Genomic DNA, 26,594 nt, shown 5'->3' with positions numbered 1-26,594 from the left:
AGGGACGACCCAGGACACGCTGGAGCGACCAAGTCTCTCGGCTGGCCTGGGAACGCCGCAGGATCGCCCCGGAAGAGCTGGATGAAGGGGCTGGGGAGAGGGAAGTCTGGGCATTCCTGCTAAAACTGCTGTCCCCGTGACCCAACCACAGATAAGCGGAAAGAGGATGGATGGATGGGTAATGCGATGAGGGTGAAGTAACTGATTAATTTAAACAGACATGCAAACCCCAAAGGCATGAAAAAGGTGACCAAAAAAAATAAAAAATATTTTCTGGGGGAATCTCCCGAGCCCCCCGCAGATAAATCTTTTTTATTTTAACATAAATTAAGCAATCTGGAAGACTATGAAGAGTACAATAAGGCAAGATGAAGAAAATTTCTTCACGCAGAAAAACATGTATTTACGCCGCTCAAGTACATGTTGATGTACAAATTTAAGATTATAATTAAATTTGCCTCTTTCCTTTGCTTCTTTTGTTTTGGCCTCCAACTTTAGCCAGGCCCATCTCCACCTGCACCTGCACCTGATGCCTGCTTCAAGCTGTGCCACATGAATACCATCCTCCTCTTTCGGCACTCTCATTCTGGTAAAGAATTGACTAAAATCCGAGTCTGTTTCACTTTATTTCTCACTATGACCGACTTCAAAGGCTCATCTTCAAAATGCATCCTCCAGGAAAATATTAAGTGCAATATTTTTCAGTATTTATTGGCCATTTCTGAATGAGAAGTTAGTTCATTCTGTGTTGTGACATAAGCCCTCAACATCGCTCCATCGCTTAATATATTTAACATTCCTAAACTAATTCGATAATTGTTGCCACGTTTCCCAATTAATACAAGATGTACTCGAGGATCAACTCTTGTCGCCGATCTTACGCGTCCTTCGTGGTTCCGCTGGTTGACGACCTTCCCAACACGGCCGCCACGTATGCACGACGATCGGCGGGGAAGCCCAATAGAAAACGTCGTGTGAGGTCATCTGACTTTCTTGTGTCGCTTGATTGGTGAACTAGACTTAAACCTCACTTGCGCTTAAATTGGGTTGACGCAAACAGCGCCAATGCGGAAGTCAAAGTCGGTCTTGCGCACTAAATATATGATAAATAAGCAACAATCAACAAATAAAAGTAGCGAGCAACAGTTAGATCATTGTAACAGAGTAAAAGTACCGTTACTTCTTAACAGCAGACCCGGCGGAAGTTTGTTTCTGGTCTCGTCAACTCCTGTGACTTACCCGAAGCAGGTCCCGAGCGCACAGGCGGAACCTCGGGCCGCGTATTAATCCGCCGCGGAGTAATATTTACGATTCCATCTGTGTGTGGATCGTAGATGTGTGGAATGGATCTAGCTGCGGGCCTTCAAGGAGTACGAAACAGCCTATGACGTCAGCGACAGCAAAAACTCATCGGATTGATACGACTCACGTAAATGGCCTATTTTGAGTTCAAAACGGTGAATTTCGTCGATAATAATAGTAGTTAATCAAAAAAATAATGCGCTATGGCAAAGGTTTCATTAGGCCTATGTTAAATGTTCTCAAGCCCCCCCCCCCCCCCCCCCTCAATGATATGGTTGTTTTTAATTGTTTGTTTGTTTACAAAAACTACCAACAAATTTTAACAATCACCGACCCTATCATTATTCACTTAAATATGATCATAGATTTACGGCTTTTCACGTTACTTCATAGCCCCTCTAGCGTGTCCTTATCCAATGCGTTCCATTTGTCCACATAAGACAACGTTCTTATTAATGAAAAAAAAACCTCAGTCCATGGTTTACCTGCAACCTTGCTTGCGCACTGGTACCGACCTGCTGTTTACATAAAGGTGAAGGAGGCTACGAGGTGAACTTTATGCATGAATTCACACCCGAAGCATGATTCATTCATAATTGTCACGAGTGGATATTGTTAATAACAGACGATTGAACTGTAGCAATCAGGACGCATGAGCACAGCGAGTAACAAGGGAGCGACATCGAGTGGAAATTTGAGTCGCAAGGAGTTCACAGAATAAAGCCATTTGTGCTGCAGTCGATGCAATTTAATATGGCAACGAAATAGGAAACATTTCAGAAGGTGCATCGTATAAGAATTTTTTTTTTTTTTTTATTGAGGAGAGTAAGGATTAAGAAAGCGGCGTGATCCATGGGGTAAATATAAGCCAAATTAACTTGACCCATATATTTTCTATCCTACTTTAATATTACTTTGTAGGATTTAAAATCAATTAATATTTTTCTCAAACCGTTTTAGTCCCAAAGTGGAATCTATGCGACTTCAAAAGTATTTTGAAACACTTTTTGTGTTGTGAGGTGGAACGGCGCCCGACTGGCTAGCACATCTGCCTCACAGTTCTGAGGACACGGGTTCGAATCCGGCCTCGCCTGTGTGGAGTTTGCATGTTCTCCCCGTGCCTGCGTGGCTTTTCTCAAGGTACTCCAGTTTCCTCCCACATCCCAAAAACATGCGTGGTAGGGTTGATTGAAGACTCTAAATCACCCGCAGGTGTGAATGTGAGTGCGAATGGTTGTTTGTTTATATGTGCATTGCGACTGGCTGGCGACCAGTTCAGGGTGTACACCCCGCCTCTCGCCCGAAGATAGCAGGGATAGCACACCCGGGACCCGAGTGAGGAGAAGCGGCTCAGAAAATAAGACGGCGAATGGCTATTGCGTTTTGAGCCAAAGTCATGTCAGTCTCGATACTGATCAGTGAATTAAATGCCATTCGCTGTATCTTGAAGGGCAATCAATCACAGCCTTGTAGTAATGTTCATCGGAAAAGACACTTTAGCATCTGAGTCACAACAGAGTGAGAGACGGATTTGCCACCCTTAAAAACCGATGGCCTTCATTGACGCTTCCGCCCACCAAGTAGTAAAAGGAAAACAAAAAAACTACAGATTACAGAAACCGCAAGTGCGTCCTTGTGTGCCTCATGGCACTGAGAGCTCTATCTATTTAATGTTGTAAACATACAACCCCAATTCCAATGAAGTTGGGACGTTGTGTTAAACAAATAAAACCACAATACAACGATTTGCAAGTCATGTTCAACCTATATTTCATTGAATACACTACAAAGACAAGATATTCAAACGGATCAACTTGATTGTGTTTAGCAAATAATCATGAACTTAGAATTTGATGGCTGCACCACGTTCCAAAAAAGCTGGGACAGGTGGCAAATAAGACTGAGAACGTTGAGGAATGCTCATCCAACACCTGTTTGGGACATCCCACAGGTGAACAGGCTCATTGGGAACAGGTGGGTGCCATGATTGGGTAGAAAAGCAGCTTCCCTGAATTGCTCAGTCAGATGGGGCGAGGTTCACCTCTTTGTGAACAAGTGTGTGAGAAAATAGTCCAACAGTTTAAGGACAATGTTCCTCAACGTACAATTGCAAGGAATTCAGCGATTTCATCCTCTACGGTCCATAATAGCAGCAAAAGGTAAGCGCCAAGGCCGAAAAACCAACATTGATTGCCCGTGACCTTCGATCCCCCAGGTGGCACTCCATCAAAAAACGACATCAATGTGTAAAGGATATCACCACAATGTCAGGAAATGCAGTTCGGCGCTACATCCGTCAGTGCAACTTGAAACTCTACTATGCAAAGCAAAAGCCATTTATCAACAACACCCAGTAACGCCGCCGGCTTCTCTGGGCCGAGCTCATTTAAGATGGACTGATGCAAAGTGAAAAAGTGTTCTGTGGTCCGACGAGTCCACATTTCAAATTGTTTTGGGAAATTGTGGACGTCGTGTCCTCCGGGCCCAAGAGGAAAAGAACCATCCGGACTGTTATGGACGCAAAGTTCAAAAGCCAGCATCTGTGATGGTACGGGGCTGTGTTAGTGCCAATGGCAACTTACACCTCTGTGAAGGCACCATTAATGCTGAAAGGACCATACAGGTTTTGGAGAAACATGCTGCCATCCAGGCAAAATCTTTTTCATGGACACCCCTGCTTATTTCAGTAAGACAAAGCCAAACCACATTCCGCACGTGTTACAACAGCGTGGCTTCGTAGTAAAAGAGTGCGGGTACTCGACTGGCCTGCCTGCAGTCCAGACCTGTCTCCCATTGAAAATGTGTGGCGCAATATGAATATGAATATATATGAACGGAGACCCCAGACTGTTGAACAGCTGAAGCTGTACATCACGCAAGAACGGGAAAGAATTCCACCTACCAAGTTTCAACAATTAGTTTACTCAGTTCCCAAACGTTTATTGAATGTTGTTAAAAGGAAAGGTGATGTAACACAGTGGTACACATGACCCTGTCCCAGCTTTTTTGGAACGTGTTGCAGCCATAAAATCCTAAGGTAATGATTTTTTGCTAAAAACAAAGTTTATCCGTTTGAACATTAAATATCTGGTCTTTGTAGTGTATTCAATTAAATATAGGTTGAACATGATTTGCAAATCATTGTATTCTGTTTTTATTTGTTTAACACATCCCAACTTCATTGGAATTGGGGTTGTACTTCCTGTGTTCATGTATTTAAAAAAATAAATAAATAAATAAAAAAACACAAAGTAACGGTGATTTTGAACTTTTACCCACTTTTGTACTGTTTTAAAATCTGTCCAAAAAAAATGTCGCAAATACTCACTTCTGTCCTGAGTCTAGCCTCCACTACTCTTTCCCGTAAACTTCATTGTGTGGCTCACCAACTTTATTCCTCTATAGTTGCCACAGCTCTGCACATCACCTTTGTTCTTAAAAATGGGCACCAGCACACTTTTCCTCCATTCCTCAGGCATCTTCTCACGCACTAGAATTCTATTGAACAAGCTGGTCAAAAACTCCACAGCCACCTCTCCTAGATGCTTCCATACCTCCACAGGAATGTCATCAGGACCGACCGCCTTTCCATTTTTCATCCTCTTTAATGTCTTTCTAACTTCCCCCTTCCTGGTCCACCACTCTTGCCTCTTCTACTCTCCCTTCTCTTATCATTTTCCTCATTCATCAACTCCTCGAAGTATTCTTTCCATCTAGCTAGCACACTGCTGGCACCAGTCAACATATTTCCACCTCTATCCTTAATCACCCTAACCTGCTGCACATCCTTCCCATCACTATCCCTCTGTCTGGCCAGCCTGTATAGATCTTTTTCTCCTTCTTTAGTGTCCAACCTGGCATACATGTCATCATAAGCCTCGTTTGGCCTTTGCCACCTCTCTTTGCCCTATGTCGCATCTCAATGTATTCCTTTCGCCTCTCCTCGGTCCTCTCAGTGTCCCACTTCTTCTTAGCTAAACTCTTTCCTTGTATGATTTCCTGTACTGTGAGGTTCCACCGCCAAGTCTCCTTCTCTCTTTTCCTGCCCGCCTCTCTGATCACCTTGGCTGCAGCGGTCCAGTCTTCTGGAAGCTGCTCCCGTCCACCGAGAGCCTGTCTCACCTCTTCCCGAAAAGCTGCACAACACTCATCCTGTCTCAGCTTCCACCACATGGTTCTCTTCTCTGCCTTTGTCTTCCTAATCTTCCTCCCCACCACCATCCTATGCTGTCTAGCCACATTCACCCCTACCACTACATTACAGTTGGTATCCTCTTTCAGATTACATCATCTGCACAAGATGTAATCCACCTGCGTGCTTCTACCTCCGCTCTTGTAGGTCACCCTATGTTTGTGTCTCTTCTGGGGGAAAAAAAGTGTTCACTACAGCCATTTGCATCCTTGTTGCAAAGTCTACCACCATCTGTCCCTCCAAGTTCCTTTCCTGGATGCCGTACTTACCCATCACTTCTTCATCACCCCTGTTTCCTTCATCAACATGCCCATTATAATCTGCACCAATTACGACTCTCCCTCTGTCTGGGATGCTCAGAACTACATCATCTAGCTCCTTCCAGAATTTCTCTTTCACCTCTAGGTCACGTCCTACCTGTGGGGCATAGCCACTAATCACATGACACATAACACCCTCACTTTCCAGTTTCAGCCTCATCACTCGATCTGATACTCTTTTCACCTCCAAGACATTCTTAGCCAACTCTTCTTTCAAAATAGCCCCGACTCCATTTCTCTTCCCATCTACACCATGGTCAAATAATTTAAACCCTGCCCCTAAACTTCTACTCTTGCTGGCTTTCCACCTGCTTTCCTGGACACACAATATATCAACCCTTTCTCCTAATCATCATGCCAACCAACTCCCGAGATTTTCCTGTCATAGTCCCAACATTCAAAGTCCCCACATTCAGTTCTCGGCTCTGTGCTTTCTTCTTCTCTTTCTGCCGAAGAACCCGCGTTCCACCTCTTTTTCTTCTTCGACTTCGACCCACAGTAGCTGAATTTTCAATGGCGCCCTGAAAATTGACGGCGCCGGTGGCGGACGTTGTTAACCCGGGCCACGACCGATCCGGTGTGGAATTCTTTGGATGAACGCTCATATTTGTTTGGCAAAGTTTTAAGACGGATGCCCTTCCCGACGTAACGCTCTGCATTTATCCGGGCTTGGGGATCCGGCCTACAGTTTGCACTGGCTTGTGCCCCCCATAGGGCTGCATTTAGTGACGCCTCTGATCTATGTTTTTAACTCACTTTTTAGATGAATGATGTCAGGGTCCTATTGATGGATTCATTTAACAATAGGAAAAGTAATCCAAATGTAATTAGTTATATTTCTTTGAGAAAGCAATTAAAATAGTTTCACTACTATTACAGGGTAACTTATAATTGTAAGTATGGAACTGTAGTTCCAAAGTAATCTTCCCAACACTGCCAAATTGTACTTTATCGATGTGGACAGCAACTGCATGACTTACTAAGAAAAATGCTTCCAATGTTTGCACAAAAGTGGAAGACAATGTCTTCATCTAAAGCCTGTTTCACGCCTCCACGTAAAGGTTGCGACACAGACTGAAATCAAAACACAACGTTTGTGGCGGAGGTGACATCTAAACTGTAAGCAGTGAACTCCCATCGCCAACTACTACAGCAATTAGAACGAGAAAGAACGCTTTTTAATGATTTCACCAAAAGCCTCGGTGCTGCAACTTGTCGACGGTCCCTGGCGAACGTCAGGGAACATCAAACGCCCGACTAACTTTCTGTCGCCCAATCAGCATCTGAACAGGCGAAACACGAAAGAGGCCGTCATATTCATTCGAGTGACGATTGCGGCGCTCAAATAAAAATTGCCTGTTGCGCTCGCTCTCCATTGCGGATTTGTCCAATGATGACTGGCACACGCACCGAATTCAACCGAACGAAAATGTGCAATCACAAGTGGGCGTCTCGTTTGTAACGGTTAAGATGGTCGTTTGTACTGGACACGCTGTGTCAAAAGATTTATATCCAAAAATAAAAAGTTAAAAAAAAAAAAAAAAAAAAAAAAAGGCATGAAGCATGAGCTGCGGTTGTGAAGTCTTTACCTTGTTCTTTGAAAGGTTCTGAGGAGAAGTCGATCTTGCGCGTGCTGAGTTGACGGTGCAGACTGCGATGAGGGCGGCATCTGCCCTCACTTCTGTTTGAACGAGGGGTTACATAAACCGCATCGAGGTGGAATTTCAAAATAAAAGCTTCACAGCTTTTCATGTGAAAGGGTCACGGGACACAATGCCCTTTTGTCCATCAACTCAGGCATTTCTTTCAGTTACTAAGCTAACTTTTTCTAAATAAAAGCTATTAGAAATCGGCCACCTCGTAGGAAACTAAGAAGGCGGGTTTTGTGATCACATTGTTTTGTTTCTGTTTGATTTATGGATTTATTTTAAACCATTCAGTTTTCAGACCAAAAGTGCATGACTTCATTCAACATCCATTGCGATTTGCGCTTCTTTCAGGGTGACTGATTAAGTACGCCGCCATGGAACCAAAGAAAGTTCCAAGCGGCCGCCCCTTGATGAAGAAGGCCAGAAACAATGGAATTCATTAAAAGCAAAACAAAACAAAAAACAATAGACTGGGGAAGATCATTTTTGTTGAGTTAGGTCTGTCAAATCGCCCGTTCTTCAAACGTCCACATGGGTTACATTTCATATAACTTAAGCAGAGCACACCCGAAATAAATGGAAATGCAATTCATCCATTCCAGCCCAAAAATTAAATTCTTTTTTTTTTTTTTTTTTTTTTTTAAATCATAGTGTGGTTAAAAATAAATATTGTAATGAGTGTTGCCACAGTTACCTTGAAAAAGTAACTTAGTTACCTTACTGATGACTTGATTTCAAAAGTAGCAAATGTTTTTTTTTTTTTTTTTAAACTCACTTTTTAGTTACTTTCAGCAGTTGCCGAGTGGCAGGAATATCACATACGCCGTACAAAAAAAAAGTCAACATTAGCTTAACCATACCCATTACTTGGTAATGTACGCCACACAAGTTGCAGAATGATCTCAACAACATGAACCAATAACTTAAATAGGAATGTAGTTGAAGCCACATTAAAACCGCAACTTAGTGCAGACTTGACAGTTTTTCTGAACATTTGGGGGGGGGAAGAGCACATTTTTTTTTAAAACAAATCAGGCATTTATTGAAGTGTCACTGATCACAGAAAATATTTAAACTGAAACCGGTAGTGTATAACGCTAACCAGAGATTTTTTTTTTCTTCAAGTTTGCATTCATTACCAAAAACCAAAAATAAAAAAGCATATTGAATATAGGAGCGATTGCAATGTAAAGTCTGTTGCACACTATTAACTCTCCAAGGGCATATTCCCCCCCCCCTCCCCCCGCCCCCTTTTAATTCTTTTCAAAACTGCTAACAACTCAGGGTTGGTCATGAACGGTTCCAATAAAAGAAATCTCATATTCACACACACATAACCCATATTTGCTGTACAATAATAGTTAACGTTAGAAATGTTAAATACTTTTTTCATTTTACATTCGGGACGTAAATTATGTAATCACAGAGGAGCGATTACATCGGATGGTAACGACGCCTTGCTTTCTAAGCCAATTTCAAATCCGATTTTGAAAACGCTCAAATATGTATGGTCTAATGCCATATGAGTAATCGTAGTGTGAAACAGACCTCATCCCCAGAGGGGAACAAACAGATTTAAAAAGACTGCAAACAAGTACAAGTTTAAAACCATGCGCATAGAACTGAAGAAAGGAAATTGACATTTATGAATACATTCCATAATGGCGGGCAATGGGTACCACAGAAGTAGTGAGTGTTGAATATTTCAAATGTATGGCTTGCTTTGCTTTTCCTCTAACAGTCTGTCACTCCAAATATCCATATTCATGTATATGTCATCTAGCATAGCGTGGGAAAGCATGTGATTGCACTTAGTAATTGCGTGCTATCCGAACTGAGAACAACAAAACAGCAGTCACGCTGCGCTTATTACAGAGGCTTGTTACAGCCATCTGGGTGCCACATGCGCAAATCCATTAAAACCTGGTTTAGCGTCTTCATCCACAAATTCCGGTCATCTTTCGTGTCTGCACTCAGCCAGTTTCTGTAGACGAAAACAATGAGCAGTCTGTCAATGTAGGAACACATTTGTTTTGCGTTCATTACGTTAAACTGCTCACAGTTATGATGGGGTTGATGTGGCACATTTGAATATTTTGTTTATTTTAAACAGTGGAATCTCGGTTTTTGTGTACCCACGCCCCCGCCCACACTTATTTTTTAAAAAAACATTCCGTTTTCAGACCAAAAGTGCATGACTTGGCTAAGAATCAAGCACCCAACACAAACCACGCCATGGCATTCTGCCGGATGCTTGTTCATCCAAACCATTTCGTGACATCCGTTGCGATTCGCGCTTCTTTCGGGGTGACTGATAAGTAAACCATCATGGAACCAAAGAAAGTTCCAAGTGGCCGCCCCTTGATGATGAAGGCCAGAAACACAATGGAATTCATTATTAAAAAACAATACAACAATAAGATCATTTTTGTTGAGTTAGGTCTGTCAAATCGTCCGTTCTTCCAACATCCACATGGTTTCAATTCAAAGCAGAGCACACCCGCCTTCTAAAGGTATGGGCTTGTGTAGAGTGTGTGAATAGCGACCTCAGGTGGACAAATAAATAACTGCACCTCTAAAGAATCACATAACATTGAATTGCATCGATGAGACGTTTATATAAATATGCAGTAACCGATTGGTCTCTACTTAGCGGATTTTGTCTATTGCTAAGGGTTTTCTGGAATTTAAGCCCCGTGATGAACCAGGGATTACTGTACAGTGGAACATCGGGTTACAAACAATTGGTTCGGTGACTATTTGATTTCAAAAGTTAGTTTTTCTGAACTTTCTGGAACATTTTTTTTTTTTTTTTTTTAAACAAATCAGGCATTTATTGAAGTGTCACTGATCTCAGAAAATATATAAACTGAAACTAGTAGTGTAAAATGCTAACCAGAGATTTTTTTTTCTTCAAGTTTGCATTCATTAACAAAAAACAAAACAAAAAGCATATTGAATATAGCAGCGATTGCAATGTAAAGTCTCTTGCACACTATTAACTCTCCAAGGGTTCTCTCTGGCTCTAGGGATGTGGAACGTCACCTCTCTGGCAGGGAAGGAGCCCGAGCTGGCGTGCGAGGTCGAAAAGTTCCGACTACACACACACACGCACACCACACACAGCTTGGGCTCGGGTACCAGTCCTCTTGAGAGGGGTTGGACTCTCTTCCATTCTGGTGTTGCCCACGGTGAGAAGCGGCAAGCAGGTGTGGGTATACTTATTGCCCCCCGGCTTGGTGTCTGTACATTGGGATTCACCCCGGCGGACGAGAGGGTAGCCTCCCTCCGTCTTCGGGTTGGGGATGGGTCCTGACTGTTGTTTGTACCCATGCACCAAACAGCAGTTCAGAGTACCCACCCTTTTTGGAGTCCTTAGAGGGGGTGCTGGAGAGTGAGCCCACTGACGACGCCATCGTTCTGCTGGGGGACTTCAGTTCTCACGTGGGCAATGACAGTGAGAGCTGGAAGGGCGTGATTGGGAGGAACGGCCCCCCCCCATCAGAACCGAGTGGTGTTCTGTTGGACTTTTGTGCTCATCACGGACGAACACCATGTTCAAGCATAAGGGTGTCAGCGCATGCACTTGGCACCAGGACACCCTAGGTCGCAGTTCGACGATCGACTTTGTGGTCGTGTCATCGGACTTGCGGCCGCATGTGTTGGACACTCGGGTGAAGAGATTGGCGGAGCTGTCAACTGATCACCAACTGGTGGTGAGTTGGCTCCGTTGGTGGGGGAAGACGCCGGTCCGACCCTGCAGGCCCAAATGTATTTTGGGGGTATGCTGGGAACGTCTGGCGGAATCCCCAGTCAGAAGGAGTTTCAAGTCTCACCGCCGACAGAACCTCGCTTATGTTCCGGGGGAGGCGGGGGACATCGAGTCCGAGCGGACCGTGTTCCGCTCCTCCATTGCTGAGGTGGCCGACCGGAGCTGTGGCCGTAAGGTGGTCGGTGCCTGTCGTTGCGGCAATCCCCGAACCCGTTGGTGGACACCAACGGTGAGGGATGCCGTCAAAGAAGGAGTCGGGCTTTTTTGGCCGGCGGGACTCCTGAGGCAGCTGATGGGTACCGGCCGGCCAAGCAGAATGAAGCTTTGGTGGTCGCTGAAGCAAAAACTCTGGCATGGGAGGAGTTCGGGGAGGCCATGGAGAAAGACTTCCGGACGGCTTCGAGGAAATTCTGGTCCACCATCCGGCGTCTCAGGAGGGGGAAGCAGTGCACCATCAACACCGTGCATAAGTGGGGATGGGGCGCTGCTGACCTCGACTCGGGACGTTGTGAGCCGGTGGGGAGAATAGTTCGAAGACCTCAATGCCACCTTCCCATGAGGAAGCAGAGATTTTAAGAAGGGGCACCGGAGGGTGTGTTCCAACCACAGGGGGATCACACCCCTCAGCCTCCCTGGTAAGGTCTATTCAGGGGTGCTGGAGAGGAGGGTCCGTCGGGAAGTCGAATCTCAGATTCAGGAGGAGCGGTGTGGTTTTCGTCCTGGCCGTGGAACAGTGGAACCAGCTCTACACCCTCGGCACACACACGCCCTTGCTCCACCAGAGGAATTTTGATGCGAAGAGCAAGAAAACCTTTTTTTCTTACTACGTGACGTCAACCGTGCAGCGCGTTCAACCAGCTCACAGACTAAGTGGAGAGTTCTCACTTTTCATTGTAAACATTCTTTAAGCCAAGTATTGTAAGTCCTTCTGTGAGTCTGTCCTTACCTTCCACGACCGACTGATGAACTCGCACTCGGTAGGAATAATTAACCCACAATGCATTGCGCGTTTAACACGCCAGTAAAACTGTATTCTTAATGTGTAAATAAAAAAGTAACAACAATCAAATACACTTTTTACAAACGAAAATAACGTGGCGACAGTGAAATGTTGAATTTCTTTGCACTTTTATGGAACTGCACAGTCACTGTGCATTGTGTAATATACATTCATTATTCATATATATATATATATATATATTCATTTTCTTGTATTTGTTGAAAAAAAGAGTGGTCTCGTGAAATGCTTCTGGACATTTGGAGTGCTCTTTGTTTGAATCACTAGCTACAAATGAGTATTCGTTGAGAGACATTGATGTAACTTGAAAAAAAAGTAACTTGATGGTTTGAAGAAGTTACTGTCGTCGAATTACTTTCCTGGGAAAAGTAACGGGTTACTTTGCTTGTTACTCAAAATGCCGTTTTTCTTTTGGGGGAGTAACGCGTTACAAAGTAGCATCACTGATTGCAATATAGAAATACGTGAAAACACTATTTATAAAGAAATAAGACCTTCAAATATAACAGTTTACTGCTTATTAACATTAACTAAGGAGGAGAAAGAGATGGATTATAGCAACTCTTTAAAGATCCTTCTACCATAATAAGGGGAAATTCTGATTCATGTATTTTTGTTCTGTTTCTTTTGTAATTCTTTGGTTGTTTGTGGCACAACAAACTGATCCAGGGAAACTTCATTTTCTGTTCAGAAAGAAAAATCTAAAAGTGGGATGTCACACAGTTTTGCACATAACCCAAATTGTTTGTAAACAGAGGCGTCCTGAACCCGTGGTTCCATTGCACATGATGTTTTTCAAGGGAAACATTGTGTCAGTTTTCAAACAAAACCAAACCACAAAATCAAGGGTCCAATGCATATTGGGATGTAAATTGACAAGGTCTAACACTTGTCATCTTCCTGTAGGTAAAACATTTTCTCGTAACCTTTTCTTTTCTGTGTGGCACTAATACAGCATTTTCTAACACTGGGACATTTCATAAATTGTAAATCTTTGCACAACTTAATTCCAATTCATGGATGATAGTGGGTACTTACTTGGTAACACACAAAGTGTTCTTGCATTGACTAACTAGTGTCTCTTTGTCATCCTCTCTCTGTGGTCTTACAGTGACAAGCTCGAATGTGTTCGGTCTGGCACAAAACTCTCGGTTGACTGGCTCGACCCTCTTAGTGGTGCAGTTGGCAAGATCGATACAGCCAATGGGATTCTGACAAAAATCGAAAAAGTATCAATGTATTGGCCTTGAAAATGTTTTCAGACATTAACGTGCGACATTCTGAGGCTATAGCTTCTTTCTGTATTCAGGCAATACAGTCGACACCATATGTTTACATACACCATATGAAAATGAAGTCTTCCAAATGGACACGTGCCAAACTGGTTACAAATTGGCTTAACGTTAAAATCAACGTTCTGGATAAGTTTCACACGATCAGGATTTTTGGGGCCGATCACCGGGGCTTCTCCCGAGCACGTTGTTCCCCATTTTGATACGTTTTGACCAACACAATACACGCGCGTTCCATTGTTGTTGTCGTGGCAACGAGTGTATCCGGTCGTGTTTAAATTGACAAAGCCCAGTGATCGTAAATGACATCAAAAGACACGCGACAAGGCTAAAAATAAACTAGCTTTTTGATTCAAACATACTGTATACGACGGCGACGATGTCTCAAATTATGACAGAGGCGGTAAGCATAAAATGCTAATTATCGGCCACTACCGATCAAGCTGATCAGATCGGTGTAAAGTCTAGTTTTGGAGTGGCCATCGCAAAGCCCCGATCGCAACCCTGACCTGAAAAAAGGCATGCGTGAGCAAGGTGGCCTACACACTTTGCTGTAACACCAGTTCTGTCTGGAGTCCAAAATTACTACTGTGAGGAACTCATGGAAGGATATCCAAAAAAACGTTTGAGTCAAGCCATACAGCTTCAATGCAATGGTACCAAATACTAATGAACTATACAGTATATGCTCCCTCCTGGCAGTGTCATCATGAGGCACGGAGTGCATTTCAGTAGTTACGTCTCCTGATGACACCAGTCCAATGGATGCTTTGTAACTGTATTTTAGACATAAAATCCTGGATGGATGGCAGAGAACCTTTTCCAGCTTAACCAGGACAAATCCAAGTTTTGGGGATTGGTCCTGAGGCCCAGAGAGAGAAACCTTATAGAGCTTTTACCTTTCTCTTTTCATCATCTGGATAAGTCCAGTAGGAGATACGATATCCCGATAAGCCACACCATCTTCGGTGCCAGGCTCCAAATCCGCTAACATCTTCGAACATGGTCTGGGGGAAGCATTCAGTAGTGTAAATAGTACATGATTGGCAGGAAATACTACAAGCAAACCAACAAACCATCTGTTTTTAGGGCTTGCACTCATTCACCCATCCATCAATTTTCTGTATCACCTATCCTCGTTAGGGTCACAGGTGACCTGAAGTCTATCCCAGCTGATTTTCTGCAGGAGGCGGGTATAGCCTGGAATTGTCGCCAGGCAATAACCGAGAATACTCATACACTTACCAGAAAACCTTTTTCCTCCACCTTCGAGCCAACTTCGCACAGCATCCTGAGGTAGATGTGGCCCTCCAGAGGACACAGGAATGGAATCTTTGGGTGAAAGCAAATGCACATGATGAAAAACTATGAAAAGTGTGGCTATGTACTCACTTCAAAACTTTGTGACAAAAACAAAAAAAAAATACAAATCAAAGGGTTAAAACCTCCTGACCATGATCAAAATGAACGAAAGAATCTCCACACCAATAACTTTTGATTTCATCATTATTTGGGTCATGTCTCGCCCTTCTCAGGCCTCTGGTTGGTCTAGACTGTTCTGGAAGACATTTCACCTCTCATCTGAGCAATGCAACACTAGCCTCTGTTTTATAGACTATACTAGACGTTTGTGAGTCTGGACGGAAAGCGAAGGGCTTGTGCCCTTTTCTATCCACAGTTACATAGTTAGTTGTCAAAACTAGCTCACCCATCCAAATCGAAATCAGGTGTTCCAATCACTTCAATGGCCACAGGTGTATAAAATCAAGCACCAACGCATGCAGACTGTTTTTTTTTGTTTTGTTTTTTATACAAACATTTGTGAAAGAATGGATCGAGCTCAGGAGCTCAGTGAATTCCAGCGTGGAACTGTGATAGGATGCCACCTGTACAGCAAGTCCATTCGTGAAATTTGATCGCCCCAAAATATTCCATAGTCGACTGTCAGCTGTATTTTAAGAACGCGCGGTCGCATTTTGGGAACGACAGCAACGAACCTGCACCTGCCCTTTTGACCTTGATGCCCGAGGTGCCCCTTTGTCAATCTATTTATTTAAGTGTGCAACCCTGTCTGGGGCCTTTTATCAATCAAATGTAACAATGTTGAATTTTTAATTATGTTTTTTTAAAAATATCATTTGTTAAGGAATTAATAAAGCCATATGCGTTTGCATAAAAAGAGCGCATGTGAGAGGGGAGCATCTGTGGAGAGTCTCTCCAGGTGCCTGCGTGAGCTGCCCATCCATGAGTGAGATTCACATTTGTCGGACAAAAAAGTGATACAAGTTGCACCAGAATCAGAGGTGCCGTAACAAAGCACCACTGAATACTTCCCCTGCTACCCCTCACTCATACGCACCAGCTCAATTTTACACCCATTAAAACATGGCTCACACACGAACAACATGTTCATGTAGACAACGTACGACAAATTAACAGATCATGTTAACATGAGGAGGGATAATGTGGAGTGAGTCGACCGGGAAGGAGACTCGGTGGTCCACTCCAGTCCAGATGGATTCCCCCCCTCACGGAAAAACTCATCGGATCTATACAATTCACTTAAATGGCCTATTTTGAGTTCAAAACAGCGAATTTCGCCGAAGGGCGACTGATTTGCACGCATGCGCAACACAGACGGACTAACTCCTCAGGTCAATCGAAAAAAAAAAATCAGTCCAGCTGTGATCTATTTAATGCCCTGAGAGTGAAATGACCCAATGAATGAGAATCTTCACAGGAATCGTGTTCAGTGAAAAGTAACAGAAATTGTAGAGACATTACGCTTGGCCTCTCCCACACGCAAAAATAAATAAAAATTATTGAAAAAAAGATAGCAGTACAGGTCGGACCTTGTTATGAAACGTCACTGAGTAATTCTCTTTGAATTCCTTCATGTTTGATCGAAAACAAAAATATCAAAGCAGTGAGTCGGTGCACAGATAGGGTCCAAAGAAACAGTGCCTGTGAGTCTCTAAGCCTCTTTCGTTAGTCTGTCTATAGTATTTTGCACTGAGGGCTAGTATTAAGCTAGCTGACTTTAGTTTCAAAGAAAGCTTGAAGTGGGAATGGCAATAAACATCTGAAAGTGCTGGCAAACTCAAGAAAAAAACAAAGACCCAAAAAGAAACTCCAGAGCAACAGCTCTTATCTTGAAAAACTGGGTGGGGAGAAAAAAAAAAATAAATAAATAAAAATAAAACAATAAAAAAAAAAGTTGAGGCGCCCCTGTACTTGAAACCAAGGACAAATTACATGACAACTATGCTTGAAGTTTATGTTTTCGAAAAAAAAAAAAAAAAAAAAAAAAACATTCTACCTTCTCCAAAGGAAACTTGTTTTGCCCAATCGAAGAAAGAGTGAGCTTGTGATATCCAACCAGGACAAAGTTACTGGTACGAACAGCGCTTGGGCCACCTGGACTTGCAACAACTTGGAAGAAATAGGAGCAATTTTAATCACCATGCACTTCATTCTAAGCAACACTTTTTAACATCATTAAAAATCACAGAACTGAAAAATAGTTGAAATATTTGTGAAATACCAAATTTCAATGAAAGCATACAAAACATGAATAAATCTATATTGATCAAAAGTCAGGAGTTTTGGTTGATCTTTGCAGTTATGTTGCGACCATACAATTTTCATGAGATTTCTCCCACATTTTACTCACGAGTGCAAACTTTGGTAGGAGAATAATTTTCAACATACCTGGTGTCTGCCCGCTTTTCTGAAAAATAAAAATAAATACGAGCTGGGTTGGTTTAAAAAAAAAAAAAAAAGAAAAAGAAAAAACATTCTGAAACAGACGAGAAGAAAGAAGACAATGCAGAAGCGACCACCACTCAAATGACAAATTCGAAGCAAAAGTATCATGTGTTTTGTGCTACGTTATTCTGTTATGCATACGTTTACTCCGAGAATCGGGATCCATTCTCAAGTTTCATTGAATCCCCAATTGGCAATGCGCAAGTTGGCTTCTCCTCTTTTAAACGACCACCACACAAACGACAAATCTAAACTAAACCAGATTAGTATGAGTTTGTTCTGGGGTCAATCATGCTGAAAAATAACTTTCATTCGAACATAAATAGTGCTGATATCAATAACAGCAACAGATTTTTGGGGTGTTTTGTGCTACGTTATTCTGTTATGCATTATTGTATGTTTACTCCTCATGGATCCATTCTAGAGTTGCTAGAGTCTAAATTATGGTGGAAAATAAGTATTTGGTCACCAACAAACAAGCAAGATTTCTCACGCTCGCAGACCTGTAACTTCTTCTTGAAGAGGCTCCTCTGTCCTGCTTTCGTTACCTGTTTGAACTCATCAGTTTAAGACACCAGACCACAACCTCAAACAGTCACCCTAAAAAACTTCAATATGGCCAAGACCAAAGAGCTGTCAAAGGACAACAGAAACAAAATTGTAGACCTGCACCTGGCTGGGAAGACTGAATCTGCATGAGGTAAGCAGCTTGGTGTGAAGAAATCACTGGGAGCAATTATTAGAAAATGGAAGACATACAAAACCACTGATAATCTTCCTCGATCTGGGGCTCCACACAAGATCTCATCCCGTGGGGTCAAAATGATCACAAGAACGGTGAGCAAAAATCCCAGAACCACACGGGAGCGACCTGGTGAATGACCTGCATAGAGCTGGGACCAAAGTAACAAAGGCGATCATCAGTAACACACTACACCGCCAGGGACTCAAATCCTACAGTGCCAGACGTGTCCCGCTGCTTAAGACAGTACATGTCCAGGCCCGTCTGAACTTCGTGAGAGAGAATGTGGATGATCCAGAAGAGGATTGGGAGAATGTGATATGGTCAGATGAAACCAAAATAGAACTTTTTGGTAAAAACTCAACTCGTTGTGTTTGGAGGAGAAAGAATGTTGAGTTGCATCCAAAGAACACCATACCTACTGTGAAGCATGGGGGTGGAAACATCATGCTTTGGGGCTGTTTTTCTGCAAAGCGACCAGGTGGACTGATCCGTGTAAAGGAAAGAACGAATGGAATGTCATTGCCAACAAAGGGGATATAACAAAGTATTGAGATGGACTTTTGTTATTATTGACCAAATACTTATTTTCCCTTATAATTTGCTAATACATTCTTTAAAAATCAGACAGTGATTTTCTGGATTTCTTTTTTTCTCATTTTGTCTCTCATAGGAGAAGTATACCTATGATGAAAATTACAGGCCTCTCTAATCTTTTTAAGTGGGAGAATTTGCACAATTGGTGGTTGACTAAATACTTTTTTGCCCCACTGTACAAAAATGTGTAACTACACACAGTCCTGCGCAGAAAAACATGGCGGATGAGCAAGAACTCCTAGCGGGGGTGGTAACAACAGTGTTTTCTACTTCTATCATGATATAGTGTGATTTGTATGCCGTAGATGCACTCCACTGCCCCCTATAGTCTGGGAGAATATTGGCTGACGGTGGGGTCAAGCAATGCTGCAAAAGTTGTGTCAGCCCGATTCCGCGTAGAACGTACAGACCCTTCCCAAACAATGTTTAATATCATGGAAAAGTTTATTTACTTCCATAATTCCATTCAAAAAGTTAAACTTTCATAGATTATAGATTCAGGGCCCAAAATTTAAACAATTTCAAGTATTTGTTTATTTTTACATAATTTGGGCTTCTAGCTCATAAAACCTACAAAATCAGGAATTCAAAAAAATTTGAATACCGTGGGGGGGGAAAAAAAGAAAAAAAAAAAAAAAAAAAAAAGCCCAAATTTTGCACGCCATGAATGTTTGAAACTGAGTGTCACACTCTAATCATCTACTAAACTAACTAAACTCATGGCAAGAGAAGATGCACCAGCAAAAGAGATGACCGTGGGCTTCAGCGGATTATCAAACAAAGAACACTAAAAAAATCTAGCAGAGATCCAGAAAGAGTGGAATGTGGCAGGAGTCACAGCTTCAAAAACCACCAGATTCAGACGCATCCAGGAGATGGGCTACAACTGTCGTGTTCCTCGGGTCAAGCCGCTTCTGAGCCAACGTGGGAAGCTTCTCAACTGGGTCAAGGAAAAGAAGGACTGGACTGTTGGCCAAAAACCAAAACCTGGTTTGATGCACAGGCCATCACAGTGCTTGACTGGCCAGCCAACTCGCTGTATTCTAAATTGCATTGAAAATCTATGCGGTATTATCAAGAAGAAAATGAGGGGCACCAGACGCAAAAACAAAGAAGAACTGACAGCAAGCATCAAGGAAATCTGGGCTTCCATAAGACCCGGGCAACACCACAGGCTGATTGCCTCGATGCGCCGTGGCATCGGGGCAGTGATTGAAGCAAAGGGATTCCCAACCAAGTATTGAAGATTAACAGATTGCTTTGAAAGTACGAAATTTTCATTGATTTAATGTGACCCTAATTTTTTTTTTTTTTTCTTCAAAAACTGAAGTAAATGGTGATTTCTTCACAGCAATACATTGTTTTGAATTCCTGATTTTGCGGGGTTTATGAGCTGGAAGCCTAAATTATGTAAAAATAAACAAATACTTTAAATTGTTGAAACTGTGGGACCCGAATCTATAATCTATGAAAGTTTAACTTTTTGAATGGAATTATGGAAATAAAGTTTTCCATGATATTCAAATTTTTTGGAAAGGTCTGTACATGCGTCAAGCATAAACAGAGCTTAAGTGTACTAAAGCTGATTGATACATCGCAGCAGCCTAAAATGGCAATCCCCAGATAAAATGCACACAAAGCTCCGAGGGGCAGTGAGATGTAAATCACAGGAACCTGTTAAATGCCTTGTAAAAGCTACCATCTTTGCATAATTACATGACATACGTCTCCTTTCGTCACTGGTCTTCTATTTCATTTTGATCATCATTGATGTCATTTTATCTGGTTTGCATGAAAACATTGGTTGAAAATGTGAAAAATGTCCTTTTTCCAAGATATTCAGTTGGCCTTTTCCCCCTGGCATTTGAGTTGGTCGGATTTGTCATTGTTTGACATGTAAACGTGCCCTGTTCTGATAACATCGCACATCTTTCCTACTTTAAATATGGAAAACAGCTCGAGTCTGCACGGTGTGCACGGCGAGAGCGGTTTGTGTTCAAAGGCTTTTGCATTCAAATGACGAACCGCAGCGATGTCAACCTTAAACCATGTCACACACACACACACACACACACACACACGTTTGGACCCATCTTATGCATAAAACAGTAGAACAAAATGTATTCTGATGGAAGGGGGCCTTTGACAAACCATTTATTTTCTCTCCATATTTTGTCTTTGACCATCTTTGCTGATAAAGTCCAAAAACTAATCATTGAAAAAGAAGTAAATACTTTCAAAAACTTACCGTGATAGCCAAAAATCTCTTTGGGGTGATGACCTGAAAATTAAGACCATCATTATTTTGTGATTTTATATAACATTCCAATTCAATCCAAAGCCTCGTGTGGAAAAACACCCAAAAAAAACAACACACATTTTTGTCGTGTAAGTGAACACACCAAAAAAAGAAGGGTTTATAAATAAGTGGTTCATACTGATATCTACAAATCATGGGCTTCAAGAACCTGCTTCCAACTTATCTGGATAAAAACCTCACTTTTAATAAGCATTAAATATATTCTGTCATGCGTCTTCAATAGACCTTTGGAACTGTGTGAATTCCCGTCCTGCCTCAAATGCTCCACCGTCATACCAATTCCCAAGAAACCTGCAATTTCAGTACTGAATGTGGTCTGTGGACTGTGGTCATGAAGACTTTTGAACGTCTCGTGCTGGACCACTTCAAGAGCATTACAAGACCCCTGCTGGACCACCTGCAGTTTGCCTATTAAGCAAACAGGTCTGTGGATGACACAGTCAACATGGGAATGCACTTCATCCTGGAACACATCAACGACACAGGGACCTACATGAGGATCCTGTACGTGGACTATCGCTCTGCGTACAACTCCATTATCCTCGAACTCTTGTCCTCCAAGCTTCTCCACCTCAACGCCTCACCTGCCATCTGCCAGTGGATCTACAGCTTTCTGACGGGCAGGACCCAGCAGGTGAGGGTAGGGGACACCACCTCATCCACATGCACCATTAGCACCGGGGCCCCCCAAGGATGTGTCCTCTCTCCGCTGCTCTTTTCGCTCTACACGAACGACAGCACCTCAACGCGCCCTACTGTCAAACTGCTGAAGTTTGCAGATGACACCACAGTCATTGGCCTCATCAAAGACTGTGACGAGGCTGCGTAACAACAGAAAGTGGAAGGTCTGGAGCGTTGGTGCGGCAGACACAAACTGGAGCTGAAAACACTCCACACAGTAGAGACTTCAGGAAACATTCTTCACCACGGCTGCCCCTCACGCTGTCCAACTACCCTGTGTCAACTGTCGAAACCTTCAAGCTCCTGGGAATTACAATCTCTCAGGACCTCAAGTGGGAGACCAACATGTACCCCATCCTCAAAAAGGCCCAGCAGAGGATGTACTTCCAGTGGCTTCTGAGGACGCACGGCCTGCCATAGGAGCTGTTGAGGCAGTTCGAAGTCATTGAATCATTGAATCGGTTCTGCGTTCATCCATCAGAGTCTGGTTTGGTGCTGCTACAAAGAAGGACAAAATCAGACTGCAACGGACAGTCAACGGTGCCGAAAGAATTATCGGTTGCCACCTACTCACTCTTGAGGACTTGCACGCTGCCAGGACTAAACAAGGGCATGCAAAATCCTCTTGGACCCTCTCCATCCAAGTCACCACCTATTCCAGCTCCTTCCCTCAGGTAGGCACTATCGAACAATGCAAACTTAAAACCAGCGGACATTCCAACAGCTTCTTGCTTCTTGCCATTAACCTCTTAAACATTTGACTAACAAGTGCGTTGCAACATGCCACCAATTTTGCATATCAACATTATTCGTACACTCACTCTTATATCACGCTAAACTATTTGCTAACTGTTGTTGATTACGACTGCCGACTTATGTGTTTGATAACTCTCTGCACCATTTGCACAATCGTCACTGTACCAGATCGTTGCACTGTTAGTCACTTTAAAGTGCTCCAAATTGCTTGAGGACTGGATCATTTGCACAATGCCAATATATCAGCACCACCACACTAGTGGTATACTTTCATTGTTCAATGACTCTGCATACTGGTGTATTTTATGTCCAAAATGTATATTTTGTCATAGTGGCTGTTTGTTGTCAAACTCGAGTGGCTTCAACTACCAGAGACAAATTCCTTCTGTGTCGTGTAACACACTTGGCCAGTAAAGCTCTTTCTGATGCATTGGTAATATTCTTTCTCCCAAAACTGGCCTACCTTTGACTTGTTGAGTTTCTTCTTCTTGTCAGCGCTAAGTTCATGCTTTTGAATCTGATGGTGTAAAAAGTCAAAGCATGTTTAGAGGTAGACCGGGCCAAAAATATTGCAACATTGACAATTCTCATCTTTTTGTCTCTTAACAACCACAATGGATTTGAAATGAAATGAACAAGACGTGCTTTAACCGCAGACATTCAGCTTTAATTTGAGGGTCTTCACATCCAAATCAGGTGAAAAGTGTACAGAAGGAATTAGGACAGTTTGTATGTGCTTCCCACTTTTTAATGGGCCAAAAGTAATGGGACAAATTAACAATCAGTACTCAAACTGTCACTTTTTAATATTTGGTTGCAAATCCTTTGGCGTCAATTTCAGCCTGAAGTCTGGAACATACAGACATCACTAGACGCTGCATTTCATCTCTGGAGTTGCTTTGCTAGGCTTGTACCGTAACGGTCTTCAGTTCTCGCTTGTGCTTGTGCCATTTTCCCTTCAGTTCAGTTCAACGAAGCAAAGATAGAACCTCAAAGCTGTCTTGACTGCACAGACTGGAGTGTCTTTGAAAATTCAGCTGGCAGCATGGATGAATATAATATAATATATATATAATATAGTTTTTGTGAAGAGGTGTGTACCAACAAAGTCATTTTGTACGTTCAACAACAAGAAGCAGTGGTTCACTGCCAAACTTAAGCAACTTCGTCAGGCTAAAGAGGATGCATATCGAAGTGGGGACAGGGCCCTGTATAATCGCACTAGAAACCAGCTGACTAATGAAATTAACATTGCAAACAGAAACAATGCAGTAAAGTTGAAAAAAAAAAAACTGTTTACTGCTATCGATTCTAAATCAGTCTGGCATGCATTCCACTCACTAACCAATTACAAGCGATCAATTTTGTCTTGAGTTTGTTGTCACATCTCCGTTGGGCTAATTATACATTACTTGTGCAGTCACTGTAGTAGTCTCGCCACGCTGCACTATTTGCATATCTGTTGTTGACCAATACTGGCCACTCATGTGCCTGAGTAGCATCTGCAACATTTGCACAATCGACATTGTCCCAGATTATCGCACTACTTGTCACTTTAAACTGCATACATTTCCTGAAGTCTCTGCACCCTTGGCACAATGGTCATTATACCAGACTATTTTTCTATTAGTCATTTCAAACTGCTCTATTTGCTAGAGGACTCTGCATTTTTTTGCACATTGTCCAAAAAATAATAAAAATTCAATAAAATAAAAATAAAACTGCACCGCATAACCACATTACTGGTAACCTTTTATTGCTCAGTGACTGTTTTTTCTGTCTCCAAAGTGTTCTCTGTCAATTGGCTGTCTATTGTCGTACTGGAGCTGCTCCAACTACCAGAGACAAATTCCTCGTATGTTTTTGACATACTTGGCAAATAAAGATTATTCTGACCATTGATAACCTCCATAGGATGGGTAAGCCACACAAGTTCATAGCTAAGGAGACTGGCTATTCACAGAGTGCTGTGTCCAAGCATATCAATGGAAAGTAGAGTGGAAGGACAAAATGTGGCAGGAGAAGATGCACCAGCAAAAGAGATGAGGGCTTCAGCGGATTATCAAACAGAGAAGATTCAAGAATCTGGCAGAGATCCAGAAAGAGTGGATGGAATGAGGCGGGAGTCACAGCTTCCTGTCGGGTTCCTTGGGTCAAGCCACTTCTGAGCCTGAGCCAACGCAGGAAGCGTCTTAACTGGGCCATGGAGAAGGAGGACTGGACTGTTGGCCAGTGGTCGGAGGTCCTCTTTTCCGATGAAAGTAAAGTATGCTTTTCATTCGGGAATCAAGGGCCAAGGGTTTGGAAGAAGTCGGGTGAAGAACAGAACCCAAGCTGCTTGAGGTCCAGTGTGAAATATCCACAGTCAGTCACGATTTGGGGTGCAATGTCCAGTGCAGGCGTTGGTAAACTTTGCTTTCTTAAATCCAAGGTCACCGCAACAGTCTACCAGAATGTTTTAGAGGACTTCAGGATTCCTTCTGCTGGGGATCTGTATGGAGATGCAGATTTCCTTTTCCAGCAGGACCTGCGCATACCGGCAGAAGCACCAACACCTGCTTTGATGCCCATGCCATCACAGTGCTTGACTGGCACCCAACTCGCCGGATCTAAACCCCATTGAGAATCTACGGGGTATTATCAAGAGGAAAATGAGGGGCACCAGACCCAAAATCAAAGAAGAACTGACAGCAAGCATCAAGGAAATCTGGGGTTCCATAACTCCCAAGCAATGCCACAGGCTGATTGCCTCAATGCAACAGCGCATCGAGGCAGTGATTGAAGCAAAGGGATTCCCAACCAATTATTAACATATCATTTTGAAAGAACCAGATTTTGATTGATTTAACATGATCCTTATTTCTTTTCTTTTTTTTTTCTACAAAAACTGTGAAGGAAATGGTGATTTATTCACAGTCTTCAAATTTTTTGAATTCCTGATTTCGGGGGTTTTACGAGCTGGAAGCCCAAATTATGTAAAAATAAACAAATAAATACTTAAATTGTGGGCCCTGAATCTATAATCTATGAAAGTTTCACGTTTTGAATGCAATTGTGGAAATAAAACTTGTTCATATTACATTTTTTTTGGAAAGGGTTTGTATATCGAGGACTGACAATAAAATGCTACCCTTCCATACATAATTGTCCATGCCTCATATACACATACATATATTTCTTTATTACATTGAAAAGGGGACATATGGGGACAAAGGTTGTAACATTGTTAAAACATGAAGAAGTTTAAAATATACTCACTAGACAATAGACTTCAATGTCAATAGCAAACTCACTGCATACATCAGATCTGAAAGCACAGAAAAATAAGCGCAATCAGCTGTATGCTTGTCACATTTTCTGTTGCAAGCATTCAACCTAGTTTGCATTTCTTGAAGAAAAGACTATAATTCATCCAAGACTAATGAAAAGGTCACATGCTTCATATTTACAGTACCGACTCAGTTTGTGTGGCTTACATGGTGAACTTTGTCGGGAAGGTTAGGGTGTCCCCACTGAGCCCATGGTGTGTGCTTGCGAGGGGAGTGGCCACTATGTTTTCAGCTCCAGCCCGAATCACGATGAAGAAAGAATGTTTCATCGATTCTGAAATGAAATTGACATTACAGTCATAACTGTTTTGGTCTGCAACTCAATTAGAGTAATGGTCATTTGTTAAATTCACTTCAACGCTACCTGGCTTGTTGGCAGTCGAGCAAACAAAGTCTGCCTTAAGAGGCAAGCGGAACTCTTGCAGCCAGATGGAGCCCTTGGAAGCTGAGATGCTTGTGGGCTCTGAAACAAAGGGGTATTTTTTCTGGCCCGCTGGGCCCTCACCCTTCAGACGCTGCAGCTCTGTCTTGAGTGCCTCCCTCTTCTCAGCTAGAGTGGGGGGGTATAGTGAATGAAGTCATACTCATTTAATTTTAACTAAACCTGCTTTACAAATGCAAGAACAGCAGCAGTAAAGTCAAATCACATTTCATCAGATTTTGGATTTGGCAAGAATGAAGTATAAAAATGACTACTTTGCTACAATTTCAAGTAGTCAGTGTACTGCATCTGGTAGAAGACCATTCATTTGTTCTGTCTGTCACTATGCCTCACTGTCATATAACGATGAACAAAGACATCATTTCTTGGAAATATATTTTTGGGAGCAATTAAGTACACAAGTACATACAGTAA

The 26,594-nt window shown here is 42.5% G+C and overlaps 2 protein-coding genes across 5 annotated transcripts in view; both read right to left on the bottom strand.

Moving 5' to 3' along the window:
* asns (asparagine synthetase) overlaps positions 1 to 7,482 on the bottom strand; it is a 61,291-nt gene extending 53,809 nt beyond the window's left edge. For all 3 annotated transcript variants that reach the window (XR_009767276.1, XR_009767277.1, XM_061664868.1), the window contains exon 1: positions 7,404 to 7,482. The gene's annotated coding sequence lies outside the window, so the exon portion shown is untranslated. The remainder of the gene's footprint in view (positions 1 to 7,403) is intronic.
* Positions 7,483 to 8,871: 1,389 nt separating this feature from the next.
* Positions 8,872 to 26,594, bottom strand: part of anln (anillin, actin binding protein) — a 49,083-nt gene continuing 31,360 nt past the window's right edge. For both annotated transcript variants that reach the window (XM_061665347.1, XM_061665348.1), the window contains exons 13-23: positions 26,103 to 26,288; positions 25,886 to 26,012; positions 25,668 to 25,716; positions 22,873 to 22,926; positions 20,901 to 20,933; positions 17,257 to 17,275; positions 16,865 to 16,977; positions 14,791 to 14,877; positions 14,445 to 14,552; positions 13,292 to 13,464; positions 8,872 to 9,447 (exon numbers count right to left, since the gene is read on the bottom strand). In XM_061665347.1, coding sequence (XP_061521331.1) covers positions 9,333 to 9,447; positions 13,292 to 13,464; positions 14,445 to 14,552; positions 14,791 to 14,877; positions 16,865 to 16,977; positions 17,257 to 17,275; positions 20,901 to 20,933; positions 22,873 to 22,926; positions 25,668 to 25,716; positions 25,886 to 26,012; positions 26,103 to 26,288 — 1,064 coding nt within the window. In that variant the 3' untranslated portion in view covers positions 8,872 to 9,332. The remainder of the gene's footprint in view (positions 9,448 to 13,291; positions 13,465 to 14,444; positions 14,553 to 14,790; positions 14,878 to 16,864; positions 16,978 to 17,256; positions 17,276 to 20,900; positions 20,934 to 22,872; positions 22,927 to 25,667; positions 25,717 to 25,885; positions 26,013 to 26,102; positions 26,289 to 26,594) is intronic.

Source organism: Phycodurus eques, chromosome 20, assembly GCF_024500275.1.
Source record: "Phycodurus eques isolate BA_2022a chromosome 20, UOR_Pequ_1.1, whole genome shotgun sequence".
Lineage (NCBI taxonomy): Eukaryota > Metazoa > Chordata > Actinopteri > Syngnathiformes > Syngnathidae > Phycodurus > Phycodurus eques.
Note: the sequence above shows the minus strand (reverse complement) of the source record. Positions and strands in the feature narration are given on the sequence as shown.